At 46.1% G+C, this 14,388-nt stretch overlaps 1 protein-coding gene across 13 annotated transcripts in view; it reads left to right on the top strand.

The window, feature by feature from the left end:
* The window catches only part of EIF4G3 (eukaryotic translation initiation factor 4 gamma 3), a 1,426,031-nt gene that overhangs the window by 1,181,052 nt on the left and 230,591 nt on the right, over nucleotides 1-14,388 (top strand). For all 13 annotated transcript variants that reach the window (XM_078642564.1, XM_078642569.1, XM_078642559.1 and 10 more), the window contains 2 exons: nucleotides 4,979-5,196; nucleotides 8,879-8,994. In XM_078642564.1, coding sequence (XP_078498690.1) covers nucleotides 4,979-5,196; nucleotides 8,879-8,994 — 334 coding nt within the window. The remainder of the gene's footprint in view (nucleotides 1-4,978; nucleotides 5,197-8,878; nucleotides 8,995-14,388) is intronic.

Genomic DNA, 14,388 nt, shown 5'->3' on the forward strand with positions numbered 1-14,388 from the left:
GAGAACACGCCCTGACAGAAAAAAAAAAAACAACACGCCCACCGCCGAGATGAGCGCACAGAGGGGCGGAGAGCGAAAAATTCTCGGGAACGCCCCCGAATCTGGTCCGGCCTTGACGGACAGATCTCTGTTCCAATGGCTAGCCTCCATTTATGGAGCTAGCCAATGGAACAGAGGGCGGATTCAAGTGTCCCTTACTGAAGACTACAGATTTCTCCTTGGCGCGGAGCTAAAGCTCCGTGCCCCAGGCAAAACCTAAAAAGGTCCCCAAAGGGCCTGCACCAGAGAAAAAACATCTGGATGTAACTTCCACAGACTTGAATCTCTGAAGGGACGCGATTGCAAGTCTGCCACCTGATTATCCCATCCAGGAAGATACTCCGCAGTCACCGAAATGTGATGGTCTAGACAAAACTGCCATAAGTTTGTCGCGAGATCCGAAATCACCTTCAGTCGGGTGCCCCCCAGATAATTGATATACCTGGCCGCCAATATATTGTCCATTTTCAACAGGACACACAACTGAACCTGCTCCTTGGTCCAGCATGCACCGCGAAGCACCCTGCTAGCAGCTCCAGGCAGTTGATATGCAGTGTTTGTTCCTAAGGGCACCATGACCCTCCTGTGGAAAAGTCTCCACAGCTGGCGCCCCAACCGGACCTGCTGGCGTCTCACTCGATAATCAGGTCTGAGGCTGAGCCGACAATTGCACTAGAATACCTACAGACGTAGTGCTTTCTGGGCGCCAATCTACTGCGTGTTTCCATTGCAAGCTCCAATTTGTGCTTGTTGTTAATTAACATAGGTGGCTGTATTCTACGTTCTTCTCTACAATTGTACACGTTAATGGCAGTCATTCTGTGCTTTTCAGCCGATTTATCTGCGAACGGCGACCTTAGATTTTTTTTTAAAAAACGATTTATACTGATACTTACAGTTGTCTTTCGTGGAGTGCGGTGGTCTAAGAGTTATTGGGGGACACGGGGTTCTCTAAAGTGTTAGACTGGGAAGTGACCACCTCGCATCTATCCTAAACTTGTCTCCTTTTCCACCGCGCCATATCCTCTTACACTGCTTGTGCTTGGGTTGTGTTTATTTCAAATGCACCACTATTCATGTTGTATTTGAACATCTATCGCCCCACGTCCAATTCCCTTCACTCGTTTTGGTTAAAGTCTTCACATGCGTCATGCCATATCATGTTAGTGTCTAAATATTTTAACAAACTAAAAATGTGCTTCTATTTTGTGTACTTTTTTGGTCGGTACGGCAGCCGCGGTGCGTCCATTGGGGCGTAGGGGCATAGCCCCACTAGCCCACATGGACCTGCGGCTGGAATTGCTGAACTACTTAACTTTTATTTAGAAATAAATTGCCACCAGGAGTAATTTGTTTTTGCGTCACCGAGCCTGGAATCCGGGCAGCACCTGCTGCGCGCCGGGGGGCTGTCCTGCACAGCTTGAGTGACAGTGTGACATCACCAGCGCTGTAAGCAGCAAAGACAGTCAGGTACCCCTAGCGCGCATGTGAAGCTTGGGGCTGAAACTTGCCCAAGCATACGCAGTAAGTTCCCCCTCCTAGTGAATGACCAGGGTGGTGCAGGTTTAGCCGGGCAGGCCAGCCCCCAGCGTTAGGAAAGGCAGAGGGCGAGCAGACAGTGTGCCCCCCTAGCCAATCCTGGCGCTGCATGCAGCGCCAGGATTGGCCGGTCACCGCGCAGCAATCCATTATTGGAGGCCGCGCGTGGGTGGTGCACTGCTGCTCAGCAGCACTGCATAATGGCCTATCACTGTGTCTGACTTGAATGTAGTCATGCAATGATTGGCCATTTCGCAGCTGCTGACGTTGGAGGATCCGGTTCAGTCGACTCGCCTCCTCGTGGTCGTGAGTCCCTGCCCTTTCTTGGGAGCATTCTGCAGGCGGATTTCAAAAATCTCCCCGAATACTGTGCTCGGGTAAGTCTGACGGCCGAGAATAACTATCTTTATTATCTGTATTCGAAATCGGTGTTTAAAAATGCGGGATAGAGATTGGAAAGAGAACATAGAATGTAGATATATTATGGAATATAGAATGTGGAAACTTGTTGTGGGGGTTCTAAGTGTGATGGTTGTTAGTGGCCCCATCACCCTGATAGCTCGTGTTCAAGCGTTTTTGTGGTTCGTTGTAGTGATTTTGTTACATTGCCGCATGCATTTTGCCCATTTTTCACGCATCGGGCCGACAGGCTCTCGAATAAAGACGTGCCTGGTGTTTGTGATGGAATTCTTTGGAAGGGCCCAGTCTCATTAAGTGCCAATTAACATGCATTAACACGTTACTGCATGGTGTGTGTTGTGATGTTTTTCTGCTGTCTTCAATCGGACAAGGTGGTAAATTCCCAGCCATCCCTCATAATAGCCCGTCTGCCTCCTGTTTTCGTTTTAAAACTCGCTTATCTGCAGAGCTGCTCTGACATGTGTTTCTTATTGCATATTTTATGCACTTCCATGTAAGCTTCCACGGGTCTGTCCATCACGATTGATGACGCGAATCACCACATATTAACCAATGCTATTTTGATGTTCAAATTTGAGAGCACAACATGTTTTTCATTTAATTTAAAATGTTTAAAATATTTAATAATTGACATTAAGTTCCACTTCCATTCCCAGCCTCACTAATGTATATGTAAGTTCTGTAATGCCACACACTACAGCTCTTTGGGGACCGTGGCGCGGAGACAGAGGGACGGGCCGCCGGCTCTGGGGCTCCCTCGTTGCAAAGCGCTGAGAGGACGCGACCGTCGACGCGCCTAGCCTTTCCCTCTCCCTTTTTATTGTCTGGGCGAAAGGAGGGGTAAGTGGTGGTTGTGGCAGAAATTGGCTGCGAGGTGGGTGCACAATTCATTGCAGGTGTCTGATGATGGACTTTAGCACCTCTGAAAGCGTAGGATAAACTCACCCGACACACCGTCTTTTTCGCGCGGCTTTATACTCTAGTCTAGAATGTTTCCGAGCAATGGCTGGTAGTGTTTTCAAAACGTTTCACCTGTGCAGGTGTGGAGTGCCAGCAATCGATCGCGGGCCGGACCTTGACTCGTCACGCCTTTCTGATCGACCCATGCAAAATTAAAAAGCATTTATATATTGTGCTTATTATATTTACCTTTTTGTTTCTTATCACTAATTTAAAAAAATGTATTTCTGGTTGCGCGCATGAATCTCGGTCAGTTACTTCACTGGTGCATATATATAAACATATATGGCCGAAAATCCCAGGTGGGGTAGTTTCTGCAGGTCTATGATTTAATGTTCCAGCAAACTAAAGTTTTTCAGCAGTCTCTCGATAGTTGACGAATTTAGTTGTAAACATCAACAGGTGAGGTTTAGAGTTTAGCTGCTGTTCGTATGTTAGGACAGAGCCATATGTGATGCATGGTGGCTGTCGACGTCCTGAAGGTGGTGCCACTAGATGGTGCAAAAAAAGACAAGTTGCAGGTGTTCTTTTGAGCTGTGAGTGTTATAATAAGTAGCCTAGTGTATCTTCATTATGGTCTGTTGGTCGTGTTAAGATTCAGGGGTCAACAGATGATCGGATTGTTGATGTATAGCATATTGTGTATCGTGTGACTGGTCTAGTCTTCCTGAGAGGCATTGCCTATACTGAGTGCATCAGAAGTGTGTCCACACAAAAAGCAAGTGTGTAGTGGCGCTCATGCCGGGGGGCATTTTCTTCATTGAAGTAGGATGTATAAAAGGTTTCCATTCTAGTGGAGGCTGTGACGTGTCATCAAGTGACGTTTTCGCCACAGCCATTTCCTTCTTTGTGATTGTAACAGAGGAAGATTATCACTCCAATGGAAGAGGTGACGTATCGTCTATGGGCTTCTCTCTGCAGCAGCAATATTGAGGCTGTGAGGCAACACTTTCTGTTGCAGTTCTTTCCTAGGTTACGCTGGTATTGCTGAGGCTCCTGTTGTGGATCTTTATGTCTATTACAATGACATTGTCACAGCTAAGTGGATAACTTGTACATGGTCTGGCAAATTTATAGGTAAGACACTTTATAAATCTTTGATTGAATGATTGACATCCCAAGGAGTGGCCATGAGGGGACACCTTGCATGAGTCTCATTCTGTGGCGTGGATATGAGGTAACACTGTGTAAGAGTCAGAACCCTATGGGGGGATCTGGTCTTCGCCACTGACTGGACTAACACGATCTCATGTAGATTCCAACAAGTAGAGTGAAAGTCTTATAGTCTGAATTCAGCACCTGAGCGTAATAGGACGGAATGTATGAAGCTCTGTGGTTATACTGAATAAGCAGCTACCTATGTTAAGCCATCTATTAATGTAATAACTGCACTTTCACAATTGCTTTATTAACCTTCCTGCTTTCTCAAATGTGCTTGAAAAAGCATGATTTTCTTCTTTTTTTTCAAATTTTTCTGGGGGGGGTACCCCAACCCCCCCCCCCCCCCTTTTGGAGTTCGGGCTCGCTCACTACGGTGCTGTATGCAAATCACTTTGCGCCGCCCCACTTTCACATGTCACCCACCGCCCCTGCGGTACGGTCGTTTAACGCTTTTAACATCCATTGTAATCTGTGCAGTTTTACGAGTGAATTGGATAACTGCTATACGCTGAGCTTGAAATGGAAACATAGAAGTGCAGGCACTCTGCACCAGAGTACCTGCTTGTTTGTAAGAAGTGCCTGTATTCTCCAATTAAAAGTATTACGTCACTCCTCACGTCACTCGTCAGAAGTGCCGGTACTGCCCCCCCCTCAAAATAAAGTGCCGGTACTCTGTACCGTACCGGCCCATTTAAAGCACTGGCTGTCCATTTCTGAATGCCTGTGCGCCTCACACTTTCACACACCACCTCCTTCCTGATAAATCCAGCGTGTCTTGGCCAGAGACCCCGCACGTTTATTTATGGAGTCTGTTTGCCCCGGCGTGTGTCTGAAATGCGTGTTTTTTGATTCTCGACAGAGGAAGCTCCAATAGAGAGAAGAAAGACAAGCCGTCTGCACCGTCGCCTGCCAGGTCTAGCGCTTTCCACCGGGGCAGCAGCAGCAAAGAGCTCTTGGACAACCAACTGCAAGAGGAGCAGCGAAGAGAGACCCTGGAGACCGTGAAGCAACTGACAGGAAACGCGGAGCTGGAGCGTAGCACAGCCGAGGCCGAGCGCGCCAAGACCAAGATGACGGGTAGGAGAAGCAGCTCTGAGAAATGCAGAGGCTATTTATTTATTTATTATTTTATAGCGCGCGCCATTACCCGCTAGTGTCTTGGCGCTATGGTAAGGCGTCTAAGCTTTGCAGTACAATTGCGCAGAATGTTCAGATCATGAATTGAGACAACCAAGTGTCTAATAATTATAACTTATCTGTGAAAATGGATGTTTTTAGAGTCCTGCGCATTTTTAGCTTATAGGTTTCAGGACGTAATTCAATCGGCAGTTTTTTTCCAGGCCACTGAAAAAGCTCGTCTGTACATTTTTGTACCCCGGACCTTAGGGGACAATTACTAAGTTGGCAGAGGCAGAGCAAAGCAGTCTGGACAGGATGTACTTTTTGAACATATTCACACTGTATTTTTTTTACCGAACACTAGATAGAATACTTTGCGAGACGAGCAGAGTGCTTTAAATTAGCATCTGTTCTGTACGGGGAGCCAATTAAGTTTTTTAAATTGAGTGGAAACACTGTCAAATTTCCGAATGCCAAATACCAATCTGCCAGCAGCGTTCTGGATTAGCCGCAATCTATAAAACAGGTTTAGAGACTGGCATACAGAGCATTACAGTAGTTAAACCTGCTAATAATCAAGGCTTGTGTTAATAGCTGCCTTGAGTTTTGAGTAATCAGTGGTAAAATCTTTTCTCTTTTTTTGAGCTCTTTTATGATTAAGAAGCAAGTAGTCATTAGAATCCTTTTATGAGGTTCAAATGACAATTTAGAGTCAAACCGGACATCTAGATTGCGGGCAGTATCTTTCAGTTTAGGACAGGACCCTAGTGTCTGAGGCCCCCATGAAAAGGACCAACCCGAAGGACCCTAAAACACTGGCTCCTTGGTTTTGCTTGATTTTAACAGCAAGGAATTGGTATTCATCCAAATGCCCACCCTCATAAGGCAGCTTGACTAAATGTTATAGTTCTCTTAAATCCCCGTTCCAATCGGTCAACTTTGCAGCCGTCCTTCACCAGAAATCCAAACAAATACCACCTGACAGTGTTTAGTGTTATATGAACTAAAATGATGGACTAATTGCAGTTGGAGAGTTGGCCCTTGGTTAAAGCTACAAACATATTCATTAATTAACCCTTTGTTGAAAAGAGCAAGGGTATTATTTGTTTTATGCAACACAAAAGCCACCCACGATGGGTGGACAACATTGCACTTGACAAGAGTACAATCTCTATATTATCAAATCGGATATGAATTCTGAAGTACTCTCTCAATTTGGGCACCTAGCACAGTGTGCAAAAGCACACGCTGCCTCTGATTCCTCAGCTATGTGCCTCATGTACCAACACTACCCATTGTTTTAGTCCACTAGTAAGAACTAAATGTGCACAGAGAACAGGGTTTCACAATACTTAGAAAGTCCTTCAGTTCAAGATAAGGTCACTTATCTCCACAAGAAAAGAGCTATTCTAAATATATTTTCCATGGGTGACAATCGTGCTGGCCACTCGAGATGACCCTTTTATTTTACTGCCTGTCATCAGAGTTGTAATCTGATGACTGATGGGATTACCAAAGTGTATATCCCATTTCAGAGTGAAGTTGACTGCTGATCCACCAACGCAGGCTATGCAATGAATACCAACTGAATTGATAATCACGGGCACAGGCATTTTTGAATATTTACCCCTGGGAGAATAGTTACTACAGGATCTCTTTGGTTAAAGGTTTGTCCAGTCCCACTTTCTGGGTTCCCTTACTAATGTCATGTGTGGAACATGTATTAAATGTGTTTGTAGTTCACAGATGACTTGGCAAATGGTGAAGTCTAGTTGGCTTCCATGGGCATGCTGCACAATGTGGTGGGCCTGCTTTGAAAAGACTACTTCTTAACACACCTCCCTTCAAATTAGTCTTTTCGAGGCTGGGGGGACGACATACTGTATACAGATGACCTCCGACAACCCCCTCCATCCAACAGGCTTCAGTAAAGTGTCTCAAAAAGATTATTTCCAGCTTGGTATGTCAAATATTGTTTGCCTTCATAAATGAAGCAATCGTCTTTTGAAACAGGTACATAGGATCTGTGCGATCCCCTCTATTCACCATCTCCGAACCTCCCTCCACACTGGCATATATGCACCTTTAATATATTACAGATGAATGATGAAGGTAAGCACAGATCTTAGGGGAGCTTGATGGATGATTAACCAACTTGTGCCCCTGAAATGTCAGTCATGCCCCACCTTTGCTAGTTCCTGCTTAGCCTAAATTGAGAGGGCAAAGGCCATTTCATTCACAAAGGGAGTACATTTTGTCTTTCTCCTGGTCATCTGTGGACAGATCTGATCTGTGTGGCTATTTGTACAGCTCCAACATTCTTCAGAAGGTTTCTCTTGGGACTGTAGAGACTAAATGTTTTTCCTCTCATAACAGGTCGAGCCTAGATTTTCCATTGGAATCCTGCTGTCTGACTGTCAAAGATGTGATGTATAAAGCAATGATCTTTAAAAGTGACCTTTTTTAAAAATGTATAATAGAGTCCAGTGCACCTCTCCTAATCTAACAGACAAGTTCTCAAATGTCATCCATCCAGACAGTACCTGAGCTGATGGCTATATTGTTGTCTAGTAGTAGTTTTTGGGTCAAACACCAATAAAATATATTACTGTACTAAGCCTAGACCCGACTGCATGGAAAATAACAACTCTGAGAAAAGCAAATGTACTACTTAGGATTTTTATGTGGTGAAGACAGACTTTGGACACAGATGAAGCACAAGTCAACCAAAGTTCTCTAGAATTCTCACCAACCTGAGCATAAGTGGGTTAGGGGCTTAGACCCAACGAATAGTTCAATAGACAACAGTTCCAGCTTCTTAGATTGTTCTGTGTGAGTAGAATTCAAGACTTTGAAGGATTTCGTTTTGCGAAATACTCGTCCAGCAGTGCCCAGCATCCAGTCCTTGGTGTTTATGGGGCAGTTCTTTCTTCTTTACCTTGTATATTCAAGTGAACCTGAATGTCTACATACCTGTAAAAGGTAAGACTGTTCCCATGTAACAGAGGGGCCAGTGGATGAGATTCAGATTAAATGAAACGGGACAGGGCAGAAACATGAACACACTGAAAGCCTGGCCGAAGTTATATAGGCCCACAACAGCACTGCCCGTGTTGTGTTGGACAGAAAAGAAGAAAAGAAAAAAGATGCAACTTTTCAGTTGACAGTTCATGAAATTCAAGCTCACAGGAGGGGGACAGTCAGTGATATCCAGAAAAAATCTACAGGGCAGGATGGTACAGCTTTACCATGCCACCCAGAACTCTTTCTTTAACCTAGCATTCTGCGGAATCACCAAGGTGAGTCAAGGCTACCTTACGGAGCCTTTGAGAACTGTTGGAGTGCTGGTCTTCAGCATTCATATGGAATAACTCTACTGTGTCCCTTTGCACTCCCTCAGTACCAGATCAACTGAGCTCTTAACAGGTCTCTCACAGTCTGAAAACATAACAAATACACTCTTGACAGGAGCTCTAACCCTCTGATCACAGATCACTTAAGTGTTGGACATCAAAGTTTCACCTCAAATCACAGAGTTTGTATAACGTGCATATTTGTTATGTGTTTCTACTTTATTTACACTTATATTACTTCACTTTTTTCTCAATAATATGTGTTGTGTCTTTGGATCCTGAAAAAGTCAAATCTGGGGTCGCTCCTGCACCAGAGCAGGAAAAGTCATCCTTACCTGAAGAAGAGATGGAGAAGAAATCAAAGGCCATCATTGATGAGTTCCTGCACATCAATGATTTTAAGGTGAGACCCATAGTCGTCAGCATTTAGTTCTTGTGCTTAATCCTTTATATAATATGTACTCAACTGATTTTGTTTGTGCTTGATCTTCAATAATACTTTAAAAGCTTCTTAGAATCTGGTGGATTCTGCATCTTGACCTTTTACATATTTCTTTAACTCACTAATGCCATTAGAGTTGTTCACAAAATATGTTCAGTTTGTTTGCCATACATGGCCCTGTTGTAACCACCTGAAGGCAGAAAGTACAGCTTTTTTTGTAGCATTGGAGAGCTTATCCCAAGCCACAATTGTTTTGCAACCTTTGATGAGTAGGTTTAATAGTAGCTTTGGCATTTTACTTTCAATATCAGTTTCAAAGGCATACATGTTACTATCTCATAAAGTTTATGGGTTTACCCGAACCTGCCATATAAACCTGAAGAGTGCAGGTGTGAAAATCGTGAAGTGTTTTTGAACTAACCTTAGAAGACAGTTCACTAAAAGTGATGAAAGTTGTTACAAACTCGTCGGAAATTCAAGTGGTCTTTGAAATCTAGGTCCTGTGAGCTTATTCCTAGCGGTCCAGAAACCGGTCCTCCACTTTGAAGAATTAGTAGAGCAGTAGTGTATTAGTCATTAGCAGGAAATGTCAACGGGAAGATCATGGATGCAATATAGAATGCAGCTCCAAGGTCCTACAGCTAGTCCAAGCTCCGAAAACATGTAGGGAATCTGCTTTAATGGGAAAAGACATCCAGTTTTCTGGCAAGCCAAAGAGATCAGAACTCAGAAATTGTGTTCTTAAGGAGCTCGGACTACAGACATGAATCGTCTCTAGGGGCTCCATTGAAGCCTACACTTAAGACCTAACCTGTACCATAGACCACCACACCTTCAACACCATCCGAAGATCGTCCCTCTGCGGCTCAACTTGAGTACAGGCTGGACATCGGTGTTGAGAGAAAGGAGTTTCAATCCCAGAGACTGCACTGAAGACACCTCAGCAAATGACATTGACCAGTGCCCCTCAGCCTGCTCTGCACTGCCACCACTCCAGAGCAGCCACAAGCACAGGGCACCAATCTTCAGTCAGCCAACACCTTCTGTGCCTCAGGGACCTAACCATAGCTTCGGCACTGAAGTCCACTTCAAAGCATGTTTCACCACTGCTTTGATGTTGAGTGAACCGACCTCAACCATCGGTCTAATTAAACAGCCTTATGTCCGACAATGAAAGATTTACATTAACCCTCAATCCGGGGCAATACCACAAATGAGTGCAAGGTACAGACCAAAACACCTCTTAAGAGTGGGAAGTTGACTGTTGTGGAGACCGTCTTTGAAAGCATAGCTCATTTCCTATCCCTAAGAAAAATGCTGACAGGACACTAGCTCCGTGCCTCTACCAAGTCCTGTTTTTCTTCTACCAGAGCATTCACTTTCACCATATTGACTCTAGTGCACTGAGGTCAGTGCCCAAGATCCTTGGGTGACAGTCCTTGGCAGGTTTGCATCCTGGACCCTCAGGAGAAAGTGTTCACCATCAGAAGATCTAGCAAACTACTATGCAGTCATCCAGAGGGCAGCAAGTCACATTAAAGTGAAACCATGTCATTGAGGAGGACGATTACTTGGTGGAGAACTTGTTCAGGACGGAATGGTTGACACCCATACTAAAGAGCATGATTAAGTGTGCCACAGAAAATTTCAAAGACCCTGTAAAAGCTAGGGTTGTAACACCAAAGGTGGGAAAAAGCCCACGCCAGCACCTCATGACCAACTTTACACAAGATGCCACTTACTGCCTAACTTCCTAGTTGTACATACAGCTAGGAAGAGGATGTTTGCTCAGGGCACAGGAGAGACTTTGCCATCAGACAAGGAGAGATGCAAACAACATCTGTCAGAAGACTGTCCTAAGTAAGACAAAAATTTGGTTCAGGAAGGCAAAATAATTTTGAGTGCCAACTTACATTGTGCTTTAGATAGAGCAGACACTCCTGTCACGAAGAACAAACACCAACGTCATCTCAGGGTGTCATTATTTTGCCCTGAGGTACAGCAGTACCTTACCAGTGTCCCTTTTGATGGGGAGCACTTGTTTGGGCCAAAAGTGGACTTCATGCTTGAATGAAGAAAAAAAAATAACACTGACCGAGCCAAGGCTGTAGGTGAACTCCAGACTGAAACAAAGCAGGTCTGGTTTTCGGCAGCGAGAGCAGTTCCAAAGCTTCAGCAAATACACAGTAACCTGGTTTTCAGTAACAACAGTCCTTTCAGGATGGATAGCCTCAGAAAACCTACTCCATAGACGAAAAGGGAGAGGAAAAAGAGGAGGCGGCCAAGGGAAAGCACGACTCCGCTTAATAGAAATGACTCGCCTACCATTCCCATGATCACCGAACACCTGTCTGGGGAATTGTGAGAAGTTGGCCTGATATGCAGTGCTCACTAATTCTAGTGATCACTATGTATCAGTCCAAACAACCCTTATTGATGATTGGTTGTAAGTCAACCTTATAGACCAGCTATCCTAGTAGCATGGATACGAGCAGTCTAAGGCTAAGACTCTAGAGGGCGTGTTAAGCCAGCTGTTTTACCATCACATTACCCCTTGAACACCAAGTGAAAGGACACCACACAAGTTGTTATGAAAATAAACAGATATTTATTTATAACAAGACTACCCTGAACTCTTTATGAGTCAGGGAGCTAAGCACACAACAAAACTCTTAGGAAAATACTTTAAGTCGCACAATTTAAACAAATGCCCGAGGGGCCCGAAAAACCATATACACAAAAAGTGGAATGCGAAATTACTAGCAGGTAAGTACTATTCTCATAGGCTTTAGAATCGCTAGGACTGGACTACTGAACCTTTAGATTACTAGCAGGAGACCTAGGGACGTCGTGTGCAGAGTGGAAACTCTCACGCGTAAGGCGGGAAAAAGTCTATGGAGGCTAGCAGTTGCAAAGTTACTGTTCTCGGGCGAACCCGACTAGGTGGATCGAAAACAAGAGTGGATCCGAACACTTAGGGTGTTGGACTACGCTGGAGCACCGGAGTACTCAGGTTACCTAGCCCAGGGGCTGCGGCTGCATAGGGTTGAAGTTGCGTCGGAAACCCTCGTTGAAGATCCAGGAGCCTGAAGAAAGAAGTTGCTGGCAGGCGGCCAGTGAAGGAGTTCGTGGTGATCCAAGCCTGGATCAGGGAAGAAGAAACCTGTAAGCAGAGGGGACCAAGTTCTGAATCACTAGCCAGTGATTTGAGTGGGCACCAGGATGGCACCGGACGAAGTCACCTCAGCCAGGTGAGTGGGCGCTGCTGGGCTCTGCAGTCTCTCGGACCAGGAGGCGTTGTCGGCGACCAGGATGGAGGTGCGAGCTGTCCCACGAAGATACTTGCTGTCGACGTCGCTGGACCCAGGATTGGGCAACAAGTCTTGGCAAATGCAAGGCCCACGCGGTGAACCTAAAATGGCGTCTTGAGTGGACCGGGAGGGTCCAGGGTGCTCCTCTTTTGGAGGGGAGCAAGGGCTAGTCCGGAGCAACCAGACCAGCAGTAGTTGTCGTCGTGGAGCGTCGTGAGGGGGCCACTAGCTAACGGGCAAGCGACCTGGACAACGCGGTGAGCAGCAAAAAGCAGAAGGGCCCCACGCAGATCTCGTGGATGCAGGGGGGCTGAACTTCGGTGCTGGAGCTGCTCAGGGTCGGGGCTTCCCTTACCCCAAAGCACTCGGTCGAGGGTCACTCGGTGGTCGTGCTGGACAAGCGTCGTGCAGTTCTGAAGATGGCCGGTCCCCCGAGGTCTCGTCACACCCACGGATCACAGCTGGGCTGATGATGTAGGTTGAGGTCAGAGGTGCCAGGGAAGCCGGTTCTCGTCGTGCTGGAGCAGTCTTGATCCGAAGGAGAGACTGGCAACAAACCGCGATGCTTGCTTGGTGCCTGCTGCTGCAGGGTGACTACTCCTTAGTCACAAGGGAGAATCTTGGGAAGAAGTCTTGAGTTCCTTTCGTGGAAAGTAGTTTCAGGATTCAAAGATGATCTGATTTGGAAGGGGGCCAGTTCCTACCTTTATCCTGAAAAAGGGGGCTGGCACGCGACTAAGTCCTGCCCTATGGGTGGGACTAGGAGGGGGGTGGTTACACCCCTCTCCCATGCCGGGCTTTCCCCAGCCCAGGGGCTGGTGTGCCCCTGGAACTGGTTCTAACCGGCATATGCACAGTGAGCACCGGGGTGCCACTTGCAGTCACCTTCCTCTAAAGCCCTGCCTACCTAGAATACACAAAATCCTGTCTGGGACGGTGCTGGCACCGCCCCTGGCAGGAAACCCTTTGTCCTTGCCTCCTGTGCTGGGAGGACTCCCAGCAGCAGAAGGGCAGACTTGTGTCTCGGTGGCAGCATCCATCTTGTGGAGCTGAAGCTATGTCTGACTTTAACCGGGGTTACAGGTTACATACATGTCGTGTCCCTCTAGAAGGGTGGAATGCTAACCCCGTCGCCAGAATTGGCGAGGGGTTAGTATTCCAATTCGTATGACACCTTACTCGACATGTTTTGATAAAGCGATACCAGAGTTGGCATATAACCGCGAGGATTATAATGCACTTAAGAGTATATGGTATGCGTTATCATGGAACAGCTATTAGGACGTGGTTCCGCAAGCTGCAAATGGGCTCAGCTCATGCCAGAGCACCATCTCACATGATTCCAAGCACTCTGCCTTCAGGATTGTTAAGGCCTGCCATAGGAGTGACTGATAGGAATACATGTGTCCACTTTAGGGTTAGATATAGGTATACTATATCTAAAGCAAAGGGTGATTACACCACCTTGCCCCAGCTGTCGTGCAGCCAGTTGTGTCAGATTTGGATGGCCAGCCAGGGGTGGCATAATACATGCTGCAGCCCCTGGTAGGCCCTGGGTACACCTATGCCCTGGGTACCTAAGGTACACTGTACAGGGACTGATAAGGTGACTCAGTATCCAATTAGATATGTACCTAAGGTACATTGAATCCATTTTACAGAGAGAGCAGGAGGCCTGGGGTCCTGAATGGCAGGGCCCCAGGTCAACTAAGTCAGAAAACCAGCAAAACACCAGGCAAAAACTTGGGGGCAACCATAGTCAGGGATCTACCTTCCTACAGGAATGATCTGACTAATCCTTCAGTGGGAGGAAATAACACCAGATGAGCATACCTATCAACTGTCTCAAAGAGGAACTGCTTGGAGTTTCGCTACACTCCACTTAATACCCCACCTTGCAGTAATGCAGTCAGTCAAGAACAACAAAAGCTCCTGCAAATGGAGGTGCAATCACTTCTAAACAAGGGTGCGATATAACCTGTATTGATGCACCAAAGGGGTCAAGGGGCATGCACTCTTTGCTTCCTCATTCCAGAGAAATACA

This window comes from Lissotriton helveticus, chromosome 5_1 (genome assembly GCF_964261635.1).
Source record: "Lissotriton helveticus chromosome 5_1, aLisHel1.1, whole genome shotgun sequence".
Classification (NCBI taxonomy): Eukaryota; Metazoa; Chordata; class Amphibia; order Caudata; family Salamandridae; genus Lissotriton; species Lissotriton helveticus.